The sequence below is a fragment of the Loxodonta africana genome, chromosome 18 (genome assembly GCF_030014295.1).
Source record: "Loxodonta africana isolate mLoxAfr1 chromosome 18, mLoxAfr1.hap2, whole genome shotgun sequence".
Classification (NCBI taxonomy): domain Eukaryota; kingdom Metazoa; phylum Chordata; class Mammalia; order Proboscidea; family Elephantidae; genus Loxodonta; species Loxodonta africana.
The window spans coordinates 50,142,714-50,168,062 of record NC_087359.1 but is presented as its reverse complement, the minus strand read 5'-3'; the positions used below and the strand labels follow the sequence as shown (position 1 = coordinate 50,168,062).

Below are 25,349 nucleotides of genomic sequence, written 5' to 3'. Positions count from 1 at the left end.
ATGTACTGCTGCAACTGCTTTTGAATGATCTTCAGCACAATTTTGCTTATGTGTGGTATTAATGATATTGTTTGATAATTTACACATTCTATCAGATCACCTTTCTTCCTACAGTCCTGATGCCACATTCCTCTTCTAGTCCGGCATCTCTAATTATTTGTTCAGCATACAGATTAAATAAGTATGGAACTCTTTGGAATTGGCACAAATATGGATCTCTTCCAGTCAATTGGACAGGTAGCTGTCTTCCAAATTTCTTGTCATAGACAAGCATTGTATCTGTTTGTTGAAACATCTCAATTGGTATTCTGTCAGTTCTTGGAGCCTTACTTTTCACCAGTGCCTTTAGTGCAGCTTGGAGTTCTTCCTTCAGTACCATCGATTCTTGATTATATGCTACCTCCTGAAATGGTTAAACATCCACTATTTCTTTTTGGTACTCCATCTTTTTTTTTTTCTTTCTTTGTGACTTTTGTTTTAATTTATTTTTTGAACATTTTATTGTGATTTGGGTGAAAGTTTACTGAGTAATTTAGATTTCCATTCAACAATTTATACACATTTTGTTATATTACATTATATAATGTAATGTTTCATTAGTTGCAATCCCTCAATGTAACAGAACTCTACCCACTTCCTGTCTGGGTTCCCGGTTTCCATTTGGCCATCTTTTCTGCCCCTTCCTGCCTTCTGAACTTCGTTTTTGGGCAAATGCTGCCCTTTTGGTCTTGTATGGTTGATTGTTCTGAGGAGCATGCTCCTCGTGGGTGTTATTGTTCACTTTATGGTTCTGTATATTGTTTGGCTGAAGGTGATCTCCGGGAGTGGGTTCAGTTCCACGTTTGAAGGGTGTTGAAGGGCCATAGCCTTGGGGGTTGCACCAGCCTCTGTCAGACCAGTAAGTTTGGTCTTCTGTCTGTCCAGGATCTTATGTTGTAGTCCTGATCAGAGCAGATGGTAGCGGTAGCCAGGTACCATCTAGCTCTTTTAGTCTCAGGCTAGGGGAGGTTGTGCTTCATGTGGTCCTTTAGTAATTTGGACTGACTGTTTCCTTGCTTGAGTCTTTGACTTTCTTCACTTTTCTTCGTTTTGGATGGGAAGAGACCCATAGTTGTATCTACAATGGCTGTTTGCAAGCTTCCAGTCACTACTCACCAATGTGGGATGTAGAACATTGTCTTTATGAACTTCTATCTTCTTTTGATGCTTCCTGCATCATTCAGTAGTTGACACATAGAATCCTTCAGTATTGCAACTCGAGACTTGAATTGCTTTCTCCTTATTATTAACACAGATTACAGTGACCAATAAACTCATTGATGACGGTGGTCCTAACTTATACTTGCCCATTGCTAGTTTACAAAGTTTAATACCCTTAAGACACTTTAAGAAGGATTTGTTGATTATACCCAGAAGTTACTGTTGTGACTTTATTTACCATTCTTTTACTGTAACTCAAGCAAAGATTTGGTCACAGAGTATTCAGAATATAATTTGTGGTCTTATTATCCTAAAATCTAGAGCTTACGTTATAATATATATATATTGCCTTGTCAAAAGTAATTCATTTTTTTAGAACAGAATTCCCTGAATTTCCATTTTTGACATGTACCGAGTTTTGAAGCAAATTCCAATGTACCGTTTCAGCCTGTTAGATTTTAAAGGTTTTATTTATTTTTTGAATTTTTACTCTGACCAATTCTCAAGAGTTCAGTAAGTTAATTTGCATTAATTATTTCCATTAAATTTTATTGTACTTACTGAGAAATTTGATTGCCACACTATGATCATTAGGATAATAGGCACATGGGGTTTCCATTTTCCAGGTCTCTTTTCATTCTTCTGGAAATTCTCACTTACTCTAACTTTGTTTCTATGAAACTCCTTTTCTACTGTTTTTGTTTTTCAGTGGTGTGAAATTTACACAGCATACAATTACCATTTTGAAGTATACAAATTTAGTGCATCCATGATGTTGTACAGCCACCATTTCTCTCTAGTTTAAAAACTTTTTGATCACCTCAGAAGAACACCCTTTACCCTTTAAGCTCATAGTATTTTAAAAATAAAATTAACAAGAGGTATTTCACATCTATTATGAAGAAGGCAAACACAGAACCTACCCATTTATAGATGTAAAATTTATGAATACTTACAGTATACCTGGTAATATATCTAATAAAATTATGTACTTTCTTAGGTTATACCAGCTTTTTTTGTTATGTGTTGCAGTTATTTGGCATAAAGAAGTTAAATTTCTGCAGCAGAGATTTCTAAGGAATGTTTGGGATCCAATATTTAAATATCTAAGTGGAGATAGAAGCTTTGACTCAAACCTTCAGGGGAGAAAACGTGTGCTTACCATATTTAACATCTGCTCTCTTATTTTTGGAAATACGTATCCCTGAAAGCCTGTGCAGCGTAGCATTTAAACAGGACAGGGACCATCTGTCTCACTCCAAGACGTGCAGGAGGACTACAAATGGCAATAGACAGATGTATTTACACCTTCTTGTTCAGGACCTTGAAGCAGCACTTGGAGGAAATAAGGCCTGTTTTGGCAACAGCTGTTGCTTAACCCCACAGCGGTACATTGATGAGGGCAGAAGAAAATGCTAGAAATAATTTGTCTTTAACAGTCACTGCATATCACCTATTCACACAGAACCCATTTTCTTTAGACTGGAGGATTAGAAAGCCGTTTTACCATCTCCATCATGTTTTCATCACTTATAAATAAGAAACTGCTCTCTTTCATCTATTAAATGTGAAACTAGCTGCTAGATCTTACTCCATGTTTTGGATGTTAGGTTTTTGTGGTAGGTATTTATCAAGCAGAGTTTCGTAGATGTTTGGTTTAATTAATAATTCAAGTTTTTTTTTTTTTTAATGCTTTCTGTGTGAGAGTTTATAAAACAAAATTTTTCATCAGTATGGTTAATTCCATCTGCTTTAAATACTAAAAATACTTATATATACTTATTATTTTGTAAGCATAAGCAGAGAACAGTAAGTTTCAGAAAGAGTTCAGAGTAGTTTCATAGGAATAAAAAACACAAAAATTAAGAATGAAGTTACTTTCTTGCTCTTAGGTAGCTGACATTTTTTAATGAAGTAAACATAAGGTGCTTTTTTCCCTTTCCAGGGTTCCTTTTCCTTGAGTAGAAGAAGCTTCTTGCTTCTTTCCCCCCATCTCATCTTTATATTTATTCACTTCTTTGGGCATAATTAGAAGTATGTTTTAGGAATCTTGGGCCCCATCTGGAGATGTGGGTTAGGTAGTGTAATGGAAAGAACATTGAATTAGGCATCTGAAAACTTGGCTTCTCCTCTTGGTCCTGCCACCTAACACTAGTGTGTCCCACGTAATTAGGCCTTAGTTCCTTCAGTTTCTTACAGTTCTGTGAGTCCTCACCAGGTCTTTGACTCCATTACCTCATTTCTAAACCCTCACTCACTGGTGAGCCCTAGGCCAGTGCTGAGCAATTGCTCCGTTTAGATAACATAGATGGCTCTTATTATTTAGAAATCCTGGAATGGAAGCGTTTAATAGCATTTATTTGAACATTACTAGTCAAAATTTGTAGACGAAATCTGCCATCATATCTTGCTGAAGGAATAAATGACATCGGCATATAGTAGGTCTTGAAGAAGCTTCATTCCTTCTTTTAATTCAGTAAGTCTATCTTGGCTTCAGAGCCTCTGAATGGTGCACATGGTTAACATGCTCAGTTGCTACCTGAAAGGTTGGAGGTTCAAGTCCACCCACAGGTGCCTAGGAGGAAAGGCCTGACCATCTACTTCTGAAAAGTCAGCTATTGAAAACCCTACGAAGCACAGTTCTATTCTGACACACCTGGGGTCACCATGAGTCAGAATTTACTCAATGGCATCTGGTGGTGGTAGTGGATCTTGGCTTGTATAGGTAGTTTGGACTGAGCCTTGAATCTCATAGGCAACATTCTGAGAAATAAGTGGGAGTGACTGGAGAAAAACCCACCAGGTACAATAGCAGATGATAATTCTTCACCTCCCAGCCCTGTCTTGATTGTATGTCGATTCTTGATAGCTAAGCTCTGAATGTTGGATCCAGATATCAAACAATGCATTTTCATTAGAATGCATATAGCTAGGTCTACAGGTGCAACATATTTACCATAATCTGAATTTCTGATGTTTGTGCTAAATCAGCAGAGTACATTACACCACACTATGATTATTACAGTATACCGAATCAGTAGAGTACATTACACCACACTATGATTATTACGGTATACCGAATCAGCAGAGTACATTACACCACACTATGATTATTACGGTATACCGAATCAGCAGAGTACATTACACCACACTATGATTATTACGGTATACCGAATCAGCAGAGTACATTACACCACACTATGATTATTACGGTATACCGAATCAGCAGAGTACATTACACCACACTATGATTATTACGGTATACCGAATCAGTAGAGTACATTACACCACACTATGATTATTACAGTATACCGAATCTGGGTCTTTGGCGGGGATGAAGTCTGCTGCATATGCTGTACTAAAAGTCAGCAAGTATGACTTTCTGCAGAAGTGTAGAATCATCTTTTTATGCTAGCCTCATTTACCACATTGGGTAGAATTAGAATATTAGCGATGTTTTTCTAAGGAAAATAATTTACGTCTTGAGGATGTAATTTAAATTTGCATGTCAAGTATATCTCAAATTTACTTGTCTGTTTCAATTTGCCCTACAAATCAATTGTTTGAGGACAAACAGTGCCATTAATGTCCTCAGTAGAAAGCAATTAAAATTGAATTTAATGAAAGATTAAAAGAAGCTTGAAAATGATATAAGAATAATTTGCTCACATTCATGTGGGAAATGTTGCAGCTTAACAGAGAACGCATAGAACGTAGCATAGCCATTAGCATTGCTAGAATTCATTTTTAGAGAAGTATGGCTTCACTTTAATGTTTAACGTAATGTGGCATAACCTTTTCCTCTACTTTTTCTCTATTCAGTATATTTAACATTTACATGGAGTCATTTTCATGTCTGTTATGTGGCAGCACGTGAATTCTCACAGGACATTAGCAATTAAAAATAGGATAGTCAGTGCATTCGTGGAATTTGACTCTTAGACTTCAACTATTTCTTTATCTCTGAAAATTATTGAGCAGAATTGTTACTAATTTTTAGCAGTAGAGTCCGATTATAGAGAATTGAGTATATTCAGATCAAATCTAGTTTACTTTTTTCCTTATATTTAAAAAATCTTGACATTTGCCTTATTTTCAGTTAGTAAGACCTAAGACTTTGTGGTGTAGTGTCTGTTCTGTGTGGCATTCAACCACATGAATTAGAGTTTTAAAGACTTAAATAGCATTAATGGTATGATATAAAACATAATTCTTCCATGTCTCCTGAAAATTTCCAGAAGAAACCCTTTGAGAACCAATAGCCAAGCCATTTCACAGTGACCTATAAATAAATCTGTAATAAATATTCCTAGTATATTAGCCTCTTGACCAGTTCTGGAGTTTTTCAATCAGAATGCAGCTGAACATAGACATAATTGTGACAAAGTGAGCAAGTTTTATATAAAAGGATTGTTAAATCCTGCTAAAACTTAATAATGATAGAAGAACACAGATGAAGATCTGGGTAGAGTAACTTCAGTTGCATGTGTCAATAGAGACAATCTTTAATGCAGCATATCCTCCCCCTCACATGTTCTCTTCCCTCTTTTCCCACTTCCATCCCTCTCTGATGCAGAACTACTATGGTTGGGTTTTGGAGGGGGAGGAAGAAGTCTTAGGTGAAGACAGCTGGATCAGGGACTTGTCCTTTGTGACTTTATATTTTCATTCTTTTGCTGAGGAAAGATGAAGCAGGCACATTTCAAAAGAACAGCTGACATTAACCATACAAAGTCAGTAGTTACGTCAGTCACTATAATTCTTTGGTGTTTGTGGTCTTCTTTTACATGCAAGTGGCAGAGGTCCAGTTTGTACGAGTAGGGAGGGAAAAGTCAAGACAGTGGGTGAATATAGCTGGGAATGTGCCAAGTGTGCATACCAAAGCAGCTCCTCATCCTCTTCTTCCTGTGCTGTGTGAGCCAGTGGATCCTTGTTCGATTGAAGTAGGATAACTGTTAACTCACACAACTGGGTTATGTTGTGAATAATGAGAACCTCATTGTCATTAAGCTTGACAGTGATGCTATTTTGTACAGGCCTGTTTACTACCCTGTCTGTTTACTACCTGTTTACTGCTGTGTCTGGAGAGTTACAGTGCATTTTGGGGTCATGGGGCAAGGAAATGACTAGAGAGAGATCCTTTTCTTGCTAACACTTTGTTATTGCCTAGAAAGAAGTCTAGGTGATTTTTTTAAAGCTTGTATATCATTTGTATGGCTAACATATGTTTTCTTTTTATATATAAACAAACCGAAACTGGGAAAAACATATTACTGGCTCTATAGGTTTTATATGTATGTGTGTGTGGGTGTGTGCACACAATTGTGTGTGTGTATGTATATGTATGTGTGTATATATGTGTGTGTGTATACATACATACACACACGCATACATGTACAGTGAAACCTGTGAGAGCTGGAACTTGCCAGGACTGTCTTGTTTTCCCCATGTCTCATAAGTTTTCCACCTTTCCTGGGGGGTGGTCTTACTACTTTTCTATCACTCATTTTAGTGGAAAATATTTGAGTTTTCCTTCTCTGACAGGTTTCTCCTTTACGCATGTTCCGGCTTTTGCAGATTTTCCTTAAGTTTCAGTTTGTAGTTAAATATATTCGACTCAGTGGAAGATAATGCTAATTAGCAGCATTTTTTTAAATGTCCCTAGCACCAAATTTGAAGAAGGAAATATCCAAGTTTACCAGTGTACTCGCCTCTTCCATTCGTTAAGTCTTGCAAATGTTAGATGCTACAGTAACATTTTTGTTTTGGATTTAATTAGATCAGTCAATCTTCTTTGTGTTCAAACATGCATAGCATTTCTTTAATGCTGTGAACAGAATTTTAAGAAGAAATATGTGTAACCTTGAAGCCTGACTTTGTATCCCAAGTTGTATTTAAAACAAGCAGTTGCAGTTTTAGTTTACTGTAGTCCAACCTAGCCCGGTACAGGCCAGGTAGAGGAAGCTCACCTCTTATAACATTATTAATAGGCATGCTCATTTCCTGGAATGTGACCAAAAATGGAGAAAAATCATACTAGTTGTATTTAGTGTTTGTTCCTTTGGCCGGCATTATGCGGTTCAACTTAGTGTAAAAAAAAATCTTTAAAAATATATGCTTTCTTTCAATGGCTCCAAGACTGTTCGCTAGTGAACAAGAAACAATACTGTATTAAGTTTTTTAATCAGCCGTCTTCAGCTAGTTTTCCACATTTTGTGTCAGCCACTTATCTGTTGCTACTGATCCCACTCTTTTCTCCATCTGATTATTCCATTTAGCTTGTACTTTGTTTTAAAGGGGCCTCAGCAGTGGATTTCATTTTATTTTAACCTAGGAGTCCTATAGGGTTGCTCCAGAAAAGGGGGAGAAATAGAAAATTTTGAAATCCCTAACTTTGTGCACACATCATTCCGTTCATCAGTCAGATCTGATTTTCCACTGTCTACAGCAGCATTGCAAATGGTTATTAATCTTTTCATTATTTTTATCCACACTCTCGAACAGTATGATATGCAATGTATTTGTTAATGTTCTATGAGTTTTCCTCTAATTTTTTGTGCATTTTCCCCCCTTTTCCATGAAGGCCTTATCTGTTTGGAGCAGGCTGTTTTTCCATAAAAGCTCCATGGTGAGTCCCAGTTCAGTCCCGCATGCCTAACTCATTTGCTGTCCTCTCAAAATGTAACTCTGTTTTGTGATTTTGTTTTCAGTTGCATGGCCTGATCACAGATAGATGCACCAAATTACTGAATAATTTGTAGGTGGTACCTGAATGTTGATAGCTAAGCTTTAAGAAAACAATTTTCTTGGTTTTACTTCATTCATTGAAAAGTTAAAAAAAAAAAATCACAGATCAGTGATTAAAAAAAACAGAAGAATCCCCTCATAATGCTGATGTATGTGACCAGACAAAGCTAACACTCAAGTTTAATTACTATTAAAGCGATAGAAGCTCCATACATATCACGCTAAACGTGATTTCTTTTGAAATATAAGCACATTTAAGATATATCAAAATGCCCTATTAAAAAGTCTTACAGTGTTTTACTTGGTAAAGAGATAACAATTCTATTTTGAATAGCTTAGGTATTTAAGGAGCTACATAGTAAATAAATTTATATTTCTATGTAAAAATTATTAAATAATTTATTATTTTCAATTATTAGCACCTATTGGTGGTTATTCACTATAATTTGTTTAGTAAATCTGTTTATAACAATGAATATATTATAGTTTTGTTAGTCTTAAACGTGATTATAGTAAAGAAACAGAGTATATTTAATACTCTTTATGTAAAGATGTGACGTTAAATGTATGAGAACCTGGTTTATTACGTTTAGCATAATGGTTAAGAGTCTGGGCACTGTTATCACAGTGCCTGGGTTTCGAATTCCAGCTCACATACTTACTAGCTATAAGATCTTTGGTAATTTTCTAAAAATCTCTTTGTTTCTTAAGTGGAGTTAGTAGTAGCACCTGCCTTGTGGGTTCATTGTGATAATTAAATATATATGTAGGTGCATTTCAGTTGCTTAGAACAGCATCTAGCATGCACTGTTCAATAAATGTTAACTACTTTTTTTTTTTTTACTACTGTTATCACTTTTTCTGTTGACAGGAAAAATTATACCGTTTTTTAAAAAAAGCCTCTTTAATTTGGATCATGGTTTTTACTTAAGAGTGTATGAGCCAGAAGAAAGTTTTTGGCAATGTAAGGCATATCCATTTTACAGAGGTAGTCAGAAGACTTGACAGACTGCTGCACGTCCACGTGTCGTTCTCCCCTCAGTGCTGCTGAGGACTGTTCACGCTGTGCTGCTCTGCCAGGAAAAAGAAACCGCCACTTTTGTCTCTCTCAGACAAAAAGAAACTTCAATAGTTCTTTAAACTAGGTTCTATTTTGACACAGACTAATTTCAGTGTTCATATGCTGCAGGGACATCTGAAAATTTCATTATCAGGTAGGAATAGAGTCATAAAAACAAGTCAACATAGAAATTTCTTCCTTGAAAAGGCAGCCTCATAACTAGGACACATACTGCAAAATTATTTTAAACAAATTCAGGGTATAAATGAGTATAAATTCCATGAAAAGCAATTTAATCTTTACGCTTTTTTTGTTAGACAGGTTTCTCCCAAATAAAACAAATAAGATACACGGATCTTACTTAGGAGCTTACAGTGAGGGGTCGATTTTTAAAAGACACGTTCGACATCTGACAACATTTCTTTGTAGACTAAATTTTAGGATAAACTAGATAAAATTAGGGTAAAATCCTTAATCTGAGTACAAAGAAAGGAGTATTAGTATGTTAACAAAGATCTAAGTTTTACCGTGGAAATAAAATGGAGTAACAAATGTTGTATGTTAAAGGAGAAAAGTCCATTCCTTCAACAGCTTACGTACCTCTTAAATTTAAGCAAAAGCACTTGTCAACTAGAAATGATTTGAGGTTGAAACAAGATTAAAAGAGCCAGATTAAAGAAAGGGATATATGAAATATAGTAGACTTTTAAATCATTGGCTGTCTTTTAGAAGACTGCTTTGTGGTTTGTTTGATGCCACCGTTAGCTCACAAGAAACTCGTTTTCAGTCACTTACACTAGACTAAAAAGTCCTCCATGAAAATACGTTGCTTCACTAGTGGCGCATGTTTTTTCCATTAAGATTTTAATGAAACCTCAAATTAAGGCAGCAAAATGAATATAAATTTGACAACTTCTTCCATGTTGTTTAAACAGCTCCTTTGTTTTAGTAGTTTTTGCTATTTTTCCATGATATTTAGTATGTTTTTATTTACTGTTCTGAAATAAATATGCTTATAGTAGTTCCAGTTGTAGGGTAATAGATGTATTTGGATGTGAATGAAAATTTTACAGCTTCTCTTTAAATGTACGTTTCACACAAATAGTTTTATTAGTTTGAGGCTGCAACATTTGTAATTACCCGAGATTCTATGTTTGGTAGATGCGAATCCCTATTATTTCTTCATTAAACTGGTTTAGTTCTTTAAATTCATGCAGTTTTAGATGAGGCAGTTTTAAAATAGTGTCTTTGCTTTTGATAACAAAATAGGTAGGAAAAATGTAGGAAAAGTTAACTATATAGACCATCATTGACATTTTAGTAATTTTAGATACCCTGTTTGTTTAACTAGGATATTGGCATTTGAATGACCATATTAAAAATTTTAAAGAATTACACATGCAACATACTTTTTCAGATACAGAGATTTTAATAGAACCAATTGCAGTACAAATTATTTTAACTCAATTTTGCTTCAAATATTACAAATAAGTAACAGGTATTTACTGAGCTCCTGCTGTGTTTAAGCTACTGCTATTTTTAAATTGGTCATCAAGAGAAAAAAATATGTACATCATAGTATGGGCAAAAGTAGTCCATTTGAATATATCTCTTATTCAAGTATCTTTGTATTAAATGAGGTTAATTTTAAATAAGAATTAAAATTTATGTATCAAATTATATTTGAAGTTTTAGTTAGGACTCTCTAAGAGTATTTGATCTATATCTGAGTAATTCGTTTAACTTAATCCTGTTCTCTTAAAAAAGATTTTAAAATTTTATGATACCATGTTTTGAAGGTAATACTTATATGTCAAGGTGAATCTCATCTGCCAAATTTATATAAATCTGTTAGACCTTGAAGAAAAATTTGTGTAAATCTTTTTAGATAGATTATTAATATCTTGATTATTTAAAGTATAATGCTTTCAGTTTCCCTCCTTAGGTCTTATTTTAGAAAAATAAAATTTGGAGTGAGAAAAAACTTATAAATTCTTTTTAAAAGCTTAACCATAGTGGAAATTACAAAGAAAAAAATATTTTTCTTTAACAGGAGGACATAATACCACCTGTATTTCTTACATCAATCTTCAGCTGACATATTGACTGTATGTTTTTGAAAAGAAAAGAAATGGTGCTTCTATCTCATGTTACCCCCTTCCATGTCTGTGTCCTGAACGAGACACATGACCTCATCGCTGCTTTTCATGTCATCCACAGAAAGACATGTACATCCTCCTCTATGCGACGTGGTACAATCGTCTAGATGGAGATTCTTTTCCTATTATTTTTAAGCAGATCTCGTTAGAGTTTTGCATTTTTCTTTGTTTACAGTTGAATTTGGATTACATGATACAGTAAAAGTCAGTGGGGGAAAAATGGAAAACTTCAATAGCCTTGGTTTCAGTATTTTTAAAGATCTAATAATGTTAATTAATATCCCTATAACTTCTGTTGTTAGTGAAAATAATTTCACTAACTCTGGTTAGGTGGTTACACCTTCTTCATAAGAAATGAAAAAGACTTAAATGCCCAGCTTTTAATTTAGCACCGTATTCGTTTGTTTTGGTTTTTCATTTGTTTTTCTTTTGATTAAGTTGTTCTGTGGTATCAGGTTTAGTAAGTATGATATTTTATGGTCATTATTTTGCCTGATATGATGAAAGTTTGGATTCATTCAATTGTTTCATTACATTTTGTCCAAAGGTTAGGAGAATTTTTAATTTTTGAACATGGGGCTATATATGATGTGCTAACAGGTTAAAGGGGAGTCAAAAGAAGGAGTTCTCAATACCATCAGTATATTTTATTCTTGTGTATAACCATTTTAAAAACTGCATCCATGTAAAGAGTCCAATTAAATTTCTGGACCCCCATAAAAATTGCAATGTTATTTTATTTATAGTATTAATTAAATAAATGAATAAGTGAGGGAAGGCCTCTAAACAACCAGAGGAATTATTTTTAAACTTGCAAATGTTTTGTAATGGTGTTATTAAGGCCCCTTCGGAGAACAAAAAGGATAGGTTGAGTGCAAGAAAGAAAAAAATTAAAAAGGTTGTTATTGGAATGCCTTCCTAAAAGGATTAGTGGAAATCATATAAATGTTTTTCACAATAAGTAAATATGATTTATAAGACTAACACTTTTTTCTTTCTGCTTCACATACACATCAATTTTCAAGACTTTGTCCTTCTTCCAGTAAAAGTTTATTTTGAAATAGAAATATTCTGGGACATTGTGGAAAAGTTCATACATGATAATATCCCTGACACACATTCTTTGAAAAGCCATTCTGCCTTTCCTGCATTCCTGGACTTGGTCTTTTCCAAAGGGCAAACTGACTGAAGTTAAGTTTTCTTTCTTTGGGTGTATCGTGTAGAAAATACTTTATTAATAGCATTATTTTCTTTAGATTGTTTCTCCTTTTTTATTTTTCTAGATATGTTTAAAATTTCTATTTCTCATACATACTATAGTCATCCCAAATGTATATTTGATGACAGAAATAACTTGAGATAAAGGTGTTCACCGAATATATTCTATACCCAATAAACACGTCATGTAGCAAGTAGCATGTTAGTTGCAGCAGTGAAAAGTCTTTTCATGACTTGATTTTTTATTAAACACAAACTTCTACTGCTGAGATTTATTGAGGCCTTATCAGAGGAAAAAGAAGAAATAATGAAGTATAGGAATAATAATGATAATTCTTTACATTTACCATAGAATACTTATTCTCTGCAGGATTTCTATGAGTTGAAGGCAACTAACAACAGCGGAGATAATGAGCTTATTTAAAATGATACTGTGTTGATACTTTTTAGTTGTGTGTTCACAAACTGAGTTAAATCTAACACTATAGAAGTGTAAGAGATTTTAGCTTTTGACATTTACTCATTAGACTGTAAGCTAATAAAGAAACAATATGTTTTTATGTCCAAAGACTAAAGTGGTGTCCTATCTCATTTCTGCTCTTTATAATTGTGTTAGAAAAGTGGCCACCCAGTCCAGTGGCAACTATCTTTTAAGTCAATTTAGGATGCATAATTTAGAGCAACATTTCTCTTAAGAAATGGCGTACTCACTTGTTTTCTATCTTGTTGCTTATCATGTGATTAAAAAAAAATAGCATCCAGTATTTTGCAAAGATCTTTGAATTTATTTTTCTCAAAAGCATTATTGTGTGTTTTGTACCTGTAAGGCTAATTTGTGTATTGTAGTATCATTGTTCCCTGATGGTGTTTCTTGTATAAGGAGTTGTTGAATAAGAGCAGTAAAAGCACATAGTCTGCACAATTGGAAACACCTTTAAAAAAATTCTAGAATGGCTCCTTTCCTCCTGCCAAACTCTCAAAAACCCTCAGGGGCAAAAGTGACTAGTGGAAATTCAAAGATGCCAGTTACTGGAATTTATCAGCTTAATGATAGTAGCTCAGTGATGGAAATAAAGGCTTTAAAGGAAAATTTACATTCTAAGGTGTAATGCAACAGAGAGCATATAACCAGAACTAAGGATTCTGTTATCACTGACCTATCAAGGGGAGGATGGATTTTTGTTTGGTGGAGGGGAGTGTCCCTTTTTGGAGTTAAACTTATTGCAGTTGTGGGACATGTTGCTATGAAGGAAAAGTATTTGTAGAACCTGGTTCGTTTCTACACGAAAACCTCCCCCCCGCCCCCCCGCCCCTCCGCCCCGCCACCATGTCTTCATTCCTTGCCAGTGGAGGTCTGTCTGTAGTGGTAATTTTGGCATGGATGTGATTTGTTTGGGGATAAGTGTAGCAATGTGCATTACTGAGGATTTAGTACAGAGGGGAGACTAAAGGAACCAATCACAGTGGCCTCTGTTCCAGACTTTTTGCTTTCTCAAGAGGAAAGATGTGGTAATAGGAGGCTTGGGAAGTAAGATACATGGAAGACTATTTCTAATGTCATAAGGAACTGGAAAACTGAGGTGATCATAGCAAACTCTGATTTTTTAAAATTAGATGAGGGCTGTGGGCTATATATAGAAGAGGATTAACACGTGTTGAGCACCATGATATGGGAGAGCAGTGCCCGGGGAGGGTTACGTGCATTACGTAATTCAGTAGCTCTAAAACATGAGCTTTCGTCAGCATCTCCTCCAGTGCTTGTTAAAACAGACTATTGAACTCCACCCCCAGAGCTTCTGATTCAGTAAGTCTAGGGTGGGGCCTGAAAACTTGCATGTCTAAGAAGTTCCCTTGTGGTGCTGCTAGTTAGGAATCACACTTTGAAAACCAAAGGAATATTATAATCTTTGAAGTAACACTGTAAGGCAGGCATAACTAATTTTGTTTTACATATTTGTAGTCTGAGCTCTGAGAAGTTTAGTAACAACCAAAATCACACAGCTAATAAGTGGCGACACTGGGATTCAAATTCAGGTTTCTTCCTGAGTCCAAACCCAATCTCTTTCCACCCACCACACTTTTTAAAAGATAAAGGGAAGTGAATCAAAGAAGGTAAAACTAATGTTGTTTGACATTGCAGACTGACATGGGAACATTAAACCAAACCCGTTGCCGTCTAGTTGATTCCAACTCATAGTGACCCTATGGGACAAGGAGCACCTGGTGGATTTGAACTGCCAGCCTTTATGGTTAGCAGCTGTAGCTCTTAACCGCTACGCCATCAGAGTTTCTGTGGAAACACTGGGGCTCTGCTATCCATTGTACCCTGACTGGGCCGTGTTCTTGGCCAGAGCGCAGTGAGGCTATTTTCTGGTTTATGAATTAGAGAAAATAATATCATTTATTTAAGGTGGTTGGAAAAATTGCTAGTGAGCTTTAGGAAAGCCCTTGATAAATCAGAAGTGAACACAAATACAGAAAACTTGAAAGAACATGGAAGGTTGGTATTAGAAATTGAGGCCATGAAAGCTCACATGGGGAAAACAAAAAGTAAGAAAAAAAGTACTTTTATGGTAATTATTTGAAATAACAGAAGTTAACTAAAACAAAAGATTTATGTTTGAGAGGCTTTTTCAGACATAGGCTGTCAGTATTTAACTCTGCCTTAGTCTTTTCTTTGAACAAAAACAAACACATTATTTTCACAAATCTAAGAAGAAAAATTAATAACAGATAGACCAGTGAAAGTAACTGCTTATTATTAGATCTTCTCCCCATACATTGTCTAATTCTATAGAGTATCGTGGCTGAGAGAATTTTCAAGGCTTCCTTCCGTCATCTGGTGATTTTCATACGTGCTGTCTTCATTCACCCGTGCTGTCAGTCCCACACTGGATGTATCAAATCAGATGATAAACCATTTTGTTATTGTGAGATGCTTATGCTGGTTTTGTTGCTCCACCTTGAACTCTCCAGGGGAATTTTGTCCATCTGACAATAAGTGACTGGGATTTTACCAGCACATACCTCAAAAAGGAGTTAATTTTTATTTATCAGGAAAATTGCTTTCCTGATAAGACATGGAACTTTAATATAACTTACTTTTACTCCAGAACATAGCCACATATCACCAGGCATTACTTCAGGCAAAATGCATGTCAGCATTGGAGGGTTTGAATTTTTAGGGATGGAATTTAAAGGATAATCTGTCATTTGCTAGAAGACTGATTTCACCATGGTAATTTTTTTTACTATCATTTTATTTTTTTAAGCAAAGTTAAACCACCTCCTCAAATTTCACCCAGCAAATCGATGGGCGGAGAATTTTGTGTGGCTGCTGTCTTTGGAACATCCAGATCATGGTTTGCAAATAATGCAGGTCTGAAAAGAGAAAAAGGTATGTATTTTTATTGAAGTTCAAACTTGCCATTTGTAATTTTTACTTCTTGAGGAACATTACTAGCAGATACCCTTTGAATAATCCTGAACCCAATAGCATGGAATCCAAATTTTACCTTCAGTTAGCGTGTCTCTCCTCAACTGCTTAAGCCTAGTCAAGAAGGAAGGCCATCTTCTCACTACAGACAGGAAATGAATTATTCAATACGTGCTATCGCTTTGTTACGTTGGTGACAGTCTACAGGTGTTCTCAACACTATGTATAAGCTTTTACATTTTTACAAGCCAGCATCGTACCATTGTCTTATTAAAGCTTTACAACAACCTTTTGAAGTATGGAGAGGAAAACCTACCTTACCCCTATTTTAGAGAACTTGAGATCAGTGAGTTTAAATATCTCTGCCAAAATACTAGTTAGTATGTCATGGAATCAGAGTTTTAGCCCAGGTCTTCTAATGCTAAATCCTGCTTTAAACAACAACGGCTCCACTGGATTATAAATTAAAAGGTAAACATAGGCTGGCATTGAGAAATAAGGGATATCTTTTATGGTCTGGAGCCCTGGTTGCACAGTTGTTAAGCATTTGGCTGTTAACCAAAAGGTCAGAAGTTCGAATCTACCAGTCGCTCCTTGGAAACCCTATGGAGTAGTTCTGCTCTGTCCTAGAGTTGCTGTGAGTCGGAATCGACCCAACGGCAGCGAGTTTGGTTTGTTTTTTTATGGCTACCATTGTTCCTTTGAATTGATACAGTATTATTTTTCTTATCTGTGCTCGACGGCACTGGGTATCTGTGCTTCAATCACCGGGGTCAGTACTTAAAATGTTTATATAATTCCTGTTTTAGTAGGTAATTACTTATTGTTTCTATATTCAAGAAGGAGCCCTGGTGGTGCAGTGGTTAAACCGATTGACTGCTAACTAAAAGGCCGGTGGTTTGAAGCCACCGGCGGCTCCAAATCCAATGGGTTCGCTATAAGTCAGAGTCGACTTGATGGCATTGGGTGGGTACATACAAGAGGATGCCTGCATTCATAGACCAGGTATATAATTTTGAATGTTATAATTTTCCCTTCATTATTTTAGTAGTATAAAAATAGGTCACAAACTTTGTTGTTAGTGGGGCACTTCTCTGACTAGTTCCACACACTGCATTGTTCTTGACAAAATGGCACTCCTTATGCTTCATACTGGCAGTCAGACATCAACCCTTTCCCTTCTTATCGCCTTTCAGTGACCCTTTCCTTGGTAATAGGATCTTGGGTACAGCAGGTTTCTTTCCTATGTGGAAGAGGACAAGTAAAGTACACAAGCCTTCCATTTCTTTATCCAATCTTAATTTTTTTGTTACCTCCTTAGCTTCAGCGATGCTATCGAAAGGACTTTTTGTTACTAGTTAAAACCTTCTCTGAAGCTCGATTTCAAATGCTTCTCCCTTCTATTCTAATTACCCTTTTAACTTGCTACTCTTTTATATTCCCCTGGCTGGTCATTAGTCATTTTCTCAAATTAGCTGTAATTGATTCGTCCAGCATAGCGATAAGGTGACCCACCCAGCATTCATGAGTGATTTTATATGTTCCTAGGTTTGCTGTAAAACTTGAGATAGAGAACAAAACCTGTTTGGGTAGTTAGGACATGTGTATTCCTTATAAAGTCATTTGATTAAATCCATATTCAGCAATTTATCTCTCAAAGTATGGCTGATATTCGTTTCCAGTGGGGGGAAGGGGGCGGGGCAGGCAGTGATCCCATTGAGAGAAAAGAAATAAGAGGATTTGGGGAGGGAACACATATATTTTTTGTTTGTATGTTTGTTTTGATCCAGAAATTTGAAAGGGAAACTTTTCTAAGGGAGAGATGAAAAGTGAGGCTGATTTAGGGATACAGGAAGCCTTCCATGCAGTTTACTTGGTACATCCGGTATAACCAAAGCTTAGTCCATATAGCATTGCCTTCCTTGTCTCACCTAACATTGTTTTCATAATGTGGGCCAAACTACATTGCAGAGAAATACAAAAGACTATAAACTGTTGTTTCACTATGTTAGAATTTTGAGTATATTTGCATCTTTCTTGAAATAAATAGTTTAAAATTTGAAAATATTTTGAAAACATAGAGCTTTTCAAATTCATTAGCATCTACTTAGATGAGGCAGTCATTAGGCAAGAAGCAGGCATGGTGTGAAAAATGCCTCACCTTCTCCTCTTCTCTGAGCAGTCTCAGGAGCAGATGGACAAAGTCAGTAACTTGTGACAATGAGCTGTGCTCCCTTTATGCCATCACCACACATCTAGGCTCTGCTTCTCTCTCTCATAGATCAGTCAAAACAAGTTGTAGTTGAATCTCTCTACATTATCAGCTGCTATGGGACCTTAGTGGAGCACATGATGGAGCCACGACCCCTTAGCACTGCCCCCAAGATTAGCGATGATACCCCACTGGAGATGATGACATCACCTCGAGCCAGCTGGACTCTGGTCAGGTAGTACCTCCTTTTTTTTTTTCCTTAACAACTTTATTGAGGCATAAATATTAAACTGTACAGTTGTGTAAGTTTTGATGTGTGTATACACCTGTGAAACCATTACCACCATCACTGTAATAAACATGTCCGTCCCCGCAAGTTCCCTCATGCCCGTTTGTGATCTCTTTCTCCTGCCCTCAGCCTCAGGCAACCACTGATTTTTTTTCTGTCACTAGAGATTACTTTGCGTTTTCTTAGAATTTTATACAAATGGAGTCCTGCAATATGTACTCTTTTTTGTCTGACTTCTTTCATTCAGCAAAAATTATTCTGAGATTAATCTGTGTTTGCATGTATCAATAACTCATTCATTTTTTTAAATTGAGATATAATTCACGTACCATAAAATTCACTCCTTTAAAACGAATTTCACAGGTTTGTGGACCCATCACCAGAGTTAATTTGGGAACATTTTCATCATCCCAAAATGAAACCCTGTACCTGTTAGCAGTCACTCCCCATTTCCCCCCAACCCTCCAGCTCTAGGCAATCACCAGTTACTTTCTGTCTCCATGGATTTGCCTCTTCTGGCCATGCTATATATCATATAACATGTGGCCTTTTGTGTCTGGGTTTTTTTCGCTTAGCAAAACGCTGCATTCATGTTGTAGCATATGTCAATACTTCATTCTTTTTTATGGCTGAATAGTATTCCTTGTATAACTCTACCACATTTTGTTTATCCATTCAAATTGATGCGCATTTGGATTGTTTCTTCTTTTTTGGATATCATGAATAATGCTACTATTAAAATTTATTTATAAGTTTTTATATAAACTCATGTTTTTAGTTTTCTTGGTTATATACTTGGGAAATTACCTCGTTTTGAACTTTTTTCTTCCTTGATCTTTTCTATTACCTTCCCTTGGACTTGTTTTTCCATCCCACATTTAGGGCCTCAGTGCTTCCCCTCCTTCCAGTCTCATGTTCACTAAAAATACACAGTAGCATTGAGGCAGCTGTTAAGGGAAATAGAAACTAATATAAATAGATTAGAATGTTTCCTTTGAAGTGATTCCACAAGATACAATGGTTGAGCGCTGTAAAAATGTTTATTAAGAATCAGAGTCTTTCCCAAAAGTGCATAATGATTAGCATCTTTACAAGCTAGCACAAAGGGGGAGAAATAAAAACCTGGAAATAGCTCAAGATAGTGCATTGTCCAGGAGAGACAGAAAAATTGTTCCTGACGTGTATGGAAGGAAGCAGACAAAAATGGATATGGAAATGATCCCTCTGCTTTTGACATTTTAAAATATTCTTATATTGATTTTTAGAGGCACCAGCATTCTTTACTATTACTTTACGGCTTTTGGATTGATCTGATCAATATCTGATTTGTCAAGCAATTTAGGAGTGAGCAGATCTAATTAAAATACAACACCGTCATTGTTGAAACGGGTGGTTTATTTTGGAGCTCAGATGATAATTAGGTCTATAATAAGTCATCCGTCTATACAGCTGTGGGCTTTTAAAAAATATTTTTACTTTATTTTCTCTTAAAATATACACGTATTCTAAAAATAGAATTTTAACAGTGATCAGAAATTAAGTAAAATTAGTTACTTGTTTGTAACATTCCAACTCCACACACTCTGTCCAATGTTCCGATTGCCTTTTTCTATTGGAAAGTCTTCTGCTATTAGGTTAGCACCTGCTACATGTAATCTGTCTGACTCACCGCTACCTTTTGATTCATCTTAAGCAGATGGCCTTGTGTTTCAGGTTTCAGCACTCCAACCAGTTCATTTTAATGATTACACAGATTGTGTGAGTTTATATCAGTGTCTATAAGTGATGACAATATTGGCGATTTACATCCCATCTTTTAAGCTTAAATATTAATATTCTTCTACTATTTCCTTAGAACCCCCCAATGGAATGAATTGCAACCACCATTTAATGCAAACCACCCTCTGCTCCTCGCTGCAGATGCAGTACAGTATTATCAGTTCCTGCTTGCTGGCCGTAAGTAGTTCTGATTGTTTTTTTCCTTCCATATGGTGTTTTCAGATTTCATCTTAAAATGCTGACTTTTGAAGCAGCCATGCACGTTAGCACTGTCCATAGGCCAAAGGCCTTAAACAGTCAAGCTCAGGCAAGTAAAATATTTAATAAAATGTAAATCATAAGCCGTAGCACATGTTAAGAACAGCTTCTGGCCGCTCTTACTCCCAGGAATGATGTGGGTAAATTATAGGGAACATCTGATAGGATCAAAAATTAAAATGAGGATACTGGCATATAATAAATAGTCTCATAAAGCTCGGTATCTATTTCTAACATGAGAAAAACTTAAGAACTTTTTACCAGGAAAACTGTTGCCAGCAGGTTTTTCTTTTGATAGAATTTTACTTTCAATAATGCAGTAATGATTGCCAGAGAAGTTTTGTCTTTTTTTATATGATAACTCCATTGCTTTTTTGTTTGTTTTTCTCTTGCGTATTTAAGTGATAAAGTTGGTAGAGACTGACTAGGTTCTTTTTTACTTAAGGAGAAAATGTACATTGAACTAGATATAATGTCTTTTATAATGGGCGTCATTAAAGGACAATTTAATATTTATTACCTAGTTTGTGATCATAGAATTAAAAATGCTTTGCAATTATATTCAGTTTTTTAGAATGGACTGGATCTGTAATTTAACTTGATGGCTTGAGTATTGCATGTTTTTAAGAAATTTCCCAAAATTCAACATTGACATGTTTCTTATGAGGTTTTGTTGTATTCAACTTATTTTCTTTCCTGGCTGTACTATAAAGTATGAATTAAAAGCTTTCTAGAACTATTGTATGTAATGTTTATAATGTGTTATATATAATATTAGAAACAGATATGAAGTGCTAAAAGCTCTATGGTTAAGAAACTCCATAATTATAATAAATAATCAGGAGTCCTGCTCTCTCAGCTGAACTCACTGATTCTTCCCAGCAGGTATTTATTGAGTGCCTACTATGTGTCAGACATTTGTGATTAAAGGTAAATAATATAATGCTCTGTCCTCAGTGAACTCAATATCTAATTCAGGAGACAGGCGTTTAATAAAAGAAGTAAAATAAATGGGATAGGTGCATCAGTGAAGGGTTATACAGTGAGCCATGAGAGTAATGACTTAAGTTGCCAAAGGCTTCACAGAGGGGTAATATATAATCTGAGGCTTAAAGGACAAATTGGATTTCCTCAGATAAAAAACTAGAAGAACGGGCATTTCAGGCAGAGAGGATAGAGTATATGCAAGAAGTTGGAGCAGGAGTGATAGATTAGAAGCAGGAGCATAGGACATGCCATGGAATTGGGACTTGATTCTGCAGGCCAGCAGTTCTTAGATTGGTTCAAGAAGCAGAATACATGGAAGTTGTTAGACTCTAGGTTGCCTAAGCTTATATTTAACTCTGTCATATGAACTGGACAAAACATGACTCATATTTATCAAATTAAAACCATAAGCACATTTTCTACTACCTTCTAAAGGGACAATAATTAACCAATTGTTGAATTAAGCATAGTTGACTCTTTCAGAGTTAATATTTGTTTTGTTATTTTGATACGTGTTAGGTACTTTTAGTAGACAAACAGTAGGAAGTCCCAAATATTTAAGAATGCAACTGTCTCTATCCCTTAATCTTTTTATTCTGGTAAATTAAGCTGATTGCCGTTATTTGATTTTTGCTCCTCTGAACACCTTTGATAAATTCTTAGAACAACAAAAATCCCCGGGTGCATAGTTGAAGAACTACTATAGGCAGGAGGGAGCCATCAAATGTTTTCAAACATAGGAATGACACATCAGAATTGCATTTTAGAAAATTCACTGTAGCAGCATTTTAGTTGGAGATTCAGAGGAGGGGAGTAGAGAGCAGAGGCTCTTTGGTCCTGGAGCAAGATGAGAGGGTTTTGTTTTTTTTTTCTTTGCAATTTTTAAAATTGTGGTGTGTATGTGGGTAAAAAACATTGCCCATTTCAACAATCTTCACATGTATAGTTAATATTTTAATTAAGACTGTATTGCAGAGAAGGTAAGACAAACCTGTGAGGTACTGAAGTGTTGGAATAGAAAAGAATTAGGGACAATTTGAAAGGAAGGAGTCACTGATGATCCACGGATGTTTCATTTGGGATCTTTTGAATTCCAGGTGGACTGAGCATTGGGATAAGGATGAAAAGGCATGGACTCTAGTTCCAAACCACCTCTTAACACCTGCTCTCTCATAAAGGTGTTATGGAGATAAATGAAATGATGCTACAGTTGTCTTAAAAACTATTAAACAATACATAACTATAAAGCATCATTATATACCTTTGTTTATTATCTCAGAGCTACACATTTTTGAACAATTGGCTTTAGGGTCTTTAATAAAATTTTCAAGCTTCTTTCAGTACTCACATTCATAATGGAATACTGATTCTGACTGTGTTGTAATATCTGTTACATAAGTGACAGACGTACTAAGTGTAATTAATAAGGTTTCTCTTACCCTTGTGAATATTATTCTAGACATAATTTAATAGGTACAAAACAATACCTAAGAGACAGGTAATTCTGTAATAATTATTATATTGCTTCTTTCCATCAGGGGGTAGAGACACAAAATTAGCCTAGGTTTTAAAATTAGGTCCTCTTACATAAAGAAAAGTCACATGTTAAAGCAGGCTATTTGATTAACAGTCCTGAACATGCCAGTATATTACATGACTGAAGCAATTAAACATGTAAAACATGGACATCTGGGTCAGAGAAGTAAAAGCCTGAAATACAGTTGTAAAAGCAGTGCTGGCACTAGTTTAGAGAGAATGCCTTTACCTGCCTATCTGTTGCACCCTTTCACCAAGTGAGAACCTCAGTAAGAAGACTTTGTCATCATTCTCTCGCTTTCTGTCCAGTTCTCCTCACTGAAACCATTTGAAATGATATCATGACCTCTTAAAACAAGAGCATACTGTACATGGTACCAAAAACTTTTTTGCTTTACTTAACCGTATTGAAAATCACCTCTTATTTCCCAAGTTAAAGACTCTCTTGATAAATATATTTCTAAAAGTATTTTCAAATGTAACTATTTAGAATAGATTAGAAACTAGGAAGTCTTGTAACCGTAATGCAGACTATACAGATTTTATAAGCATTTTCTTGGTTGTTTTTGAATCTGAGGATCAAGTGAAGCAGACTTGTGTAAACTCTGGAAATTATAATAATAGTAGACAAAGAATGATGTAAATGGAAATAGGAAAGGGATTTTGTCTGAGGGAGAAGAGAGGAGGAGAGCAGGATGTTCAGCAAGGAATCCCCACTCCCCTTCTATCCCTGTAATCATAATAAATACACTTCTAGTTGATAAACAGCGTTCTGTATACGTGGCAAAAGCTTGTGTGGTGGCGAGGTAAAGGGGAATCTGAAATTAAAAGCTTCTTACCTAATTTTAAAGTGAGGTAGGTAAACACCTCAAATTTTATATTCTTAATGATAGTCCCACCTAAACTAATTGAGTAAAATTACCGAAATGTAGGAATTTTGTTATACCATAGATTGCATGATAGTAGAATTCTTTTTATGGAGGTTACAATAGAGGTGAAGATAACTTTTTTGTTATTAGGTTAAACATACAAAATTTCCATTTGGGGTTGGAAAAAATAATCAAATATTACCAATTTCACGTGATTCAGCCTAGTCAATTAATTGATTTATATGTACAAACAGAATGTAATCTTGTGATATTGCTCAGCAAACTAGGTAAAAGTCAAGAATCTAATGTCCCAAAGTTGTTTTGCCTTGGTCATAAGAAGTCTTGGGAATAGTTTATAAAGAGATTACAGTATAGGAGATTAGCAATATTTGTGTTAACATTATTTTTTCTTCCTTCAAATAATAATTGCATACTATAATTAGCTTTTCTAAGGTAAGCATTTTATTTAAGTATTTTTCTTTGCCAAAAATAAAGATAAACATTGTAACAGACCAACAAACATCACCAGCTTTTAAGTATGATCCCAAAGTAGAGAATAACTTTTTCTTTAGTCTGCTTTAGGGCTTCCAAAATTGTAAATTAAATCGGGGCTCGAGTTGACGTGGGAAGATTTTATTTGGGGGAAAAATAATGTTTCCTCATTTTCTCTTGGGTGATTTGGCAGCAGCAGTGTTTTAAAGTTGCTGATGTTAGCTAGCTTTTTGGGGCATCAGCCTTTGAATTTCTTTCTTAGATAATCTACCAGTATGTCAGAAGTTACTCCCTAAGCTTATTGAGGTTTATTTGTTAAATGGTATCAAAAGACTGTTCAGTAGAAATATGGCTTTGGTATACTATAGAAAGGTGAACGGGACCCATAGAATTTCCTTATAATTGCTTTCCTCTGTTTTTCAAAGGCATTATAGAAAAGTAGGGAAGAGCCTCTTATATGTTTCAATTTTTTTTTGAGAACATTAAGTATTTTAGGTTTCACTGCCTATTTCTTGAGCTTCCAGTTGAATGATAGCATCCAACCAAGATGGATTAACAAGGATTAGATTAGCATCCTGCCTGAAACAACTCAGGGAAAAAAAGAGGAGGGGGAAAAAAAACAGAAAAAATAAACATCAAACAGCTGTTTTCCAGTCACTGGACATCAGGGAATCAAGGACAGTGCTTCCTGAGAGATGAGAAGGAAACAAATGAGGCAGCACTGTGATTGCTCTAGTTTACTGCCTTGAAAGAGTTTCCAGACTGTTTCACAGTGAGGAGGAACCCAAGTGGAAGCTGGAAGACTCTCTCAATTCAGGAGACAAGAACTTAGAGTCCACAAAGACCATGGAAGCTCAGGTGGGTCTGAGCAAACTACCATGAACTGTTTTTGTCAATAAAGTTTCATTCGAACACAGCCATGCCCTTTAATTTACATATTTTCTGTTACCTCTTTGACCTGTAACCACAGAGTTAATAGTGACAGATCCCACCAAAGAAAATATAGTGATAGATAGTATGACCTAAGTCTGAAGGTATTTACCATTTGCCAACTACTGTCCCAGAATTTGCTGGACAGGATATTAGAGCGGAGAGACCTGTATTGAG

The 25,349-nt window shown here is 35.5% G+C and overlaps 1 protein-coding gene across 20 annotated transcripts in view; it reads left to right on the top strand.

The window, feature by feature from the left end:
* Positions 1 to 25,349, top strand: part of BCAS3 (BCAS3 microtubule associated cell migration factor) — a 623,309-nt gene that overhangs the window by 282,172 nt on the left and 315,788 nt on the right. For 16 of the 20 annotated variants that reach the window (XM_064271347.1, XM_064271344.1, XM_064271335.1 and 13 more), the window contains 4 exons: positions 7,784 to 7,828; positions 15,657 to 15,781; positions 18,102 to 18,267; positions 20,177 to 20,277. In XM_064271347.1, coding sequence (XP_064127417.1) covers positions 7,784 to 7,828; positions 15,657 to 15,781; positions 18,102 to 18,267; positions 20,177 to 20,277 — 437 coding nt within the window. The remainder of the gene's footprint in view (positions 1 to 7,783; positions 7,829 to 15,656; positions 15,782 to 18,101; positions 18,268 to 20,176; positions 20,278 to 25,349) is intronic. The other 4 variants (XM_064271329.1, XM_064271333.1, XM_064271336.1 and 1 more) reach the window with 1 other exon arrangement.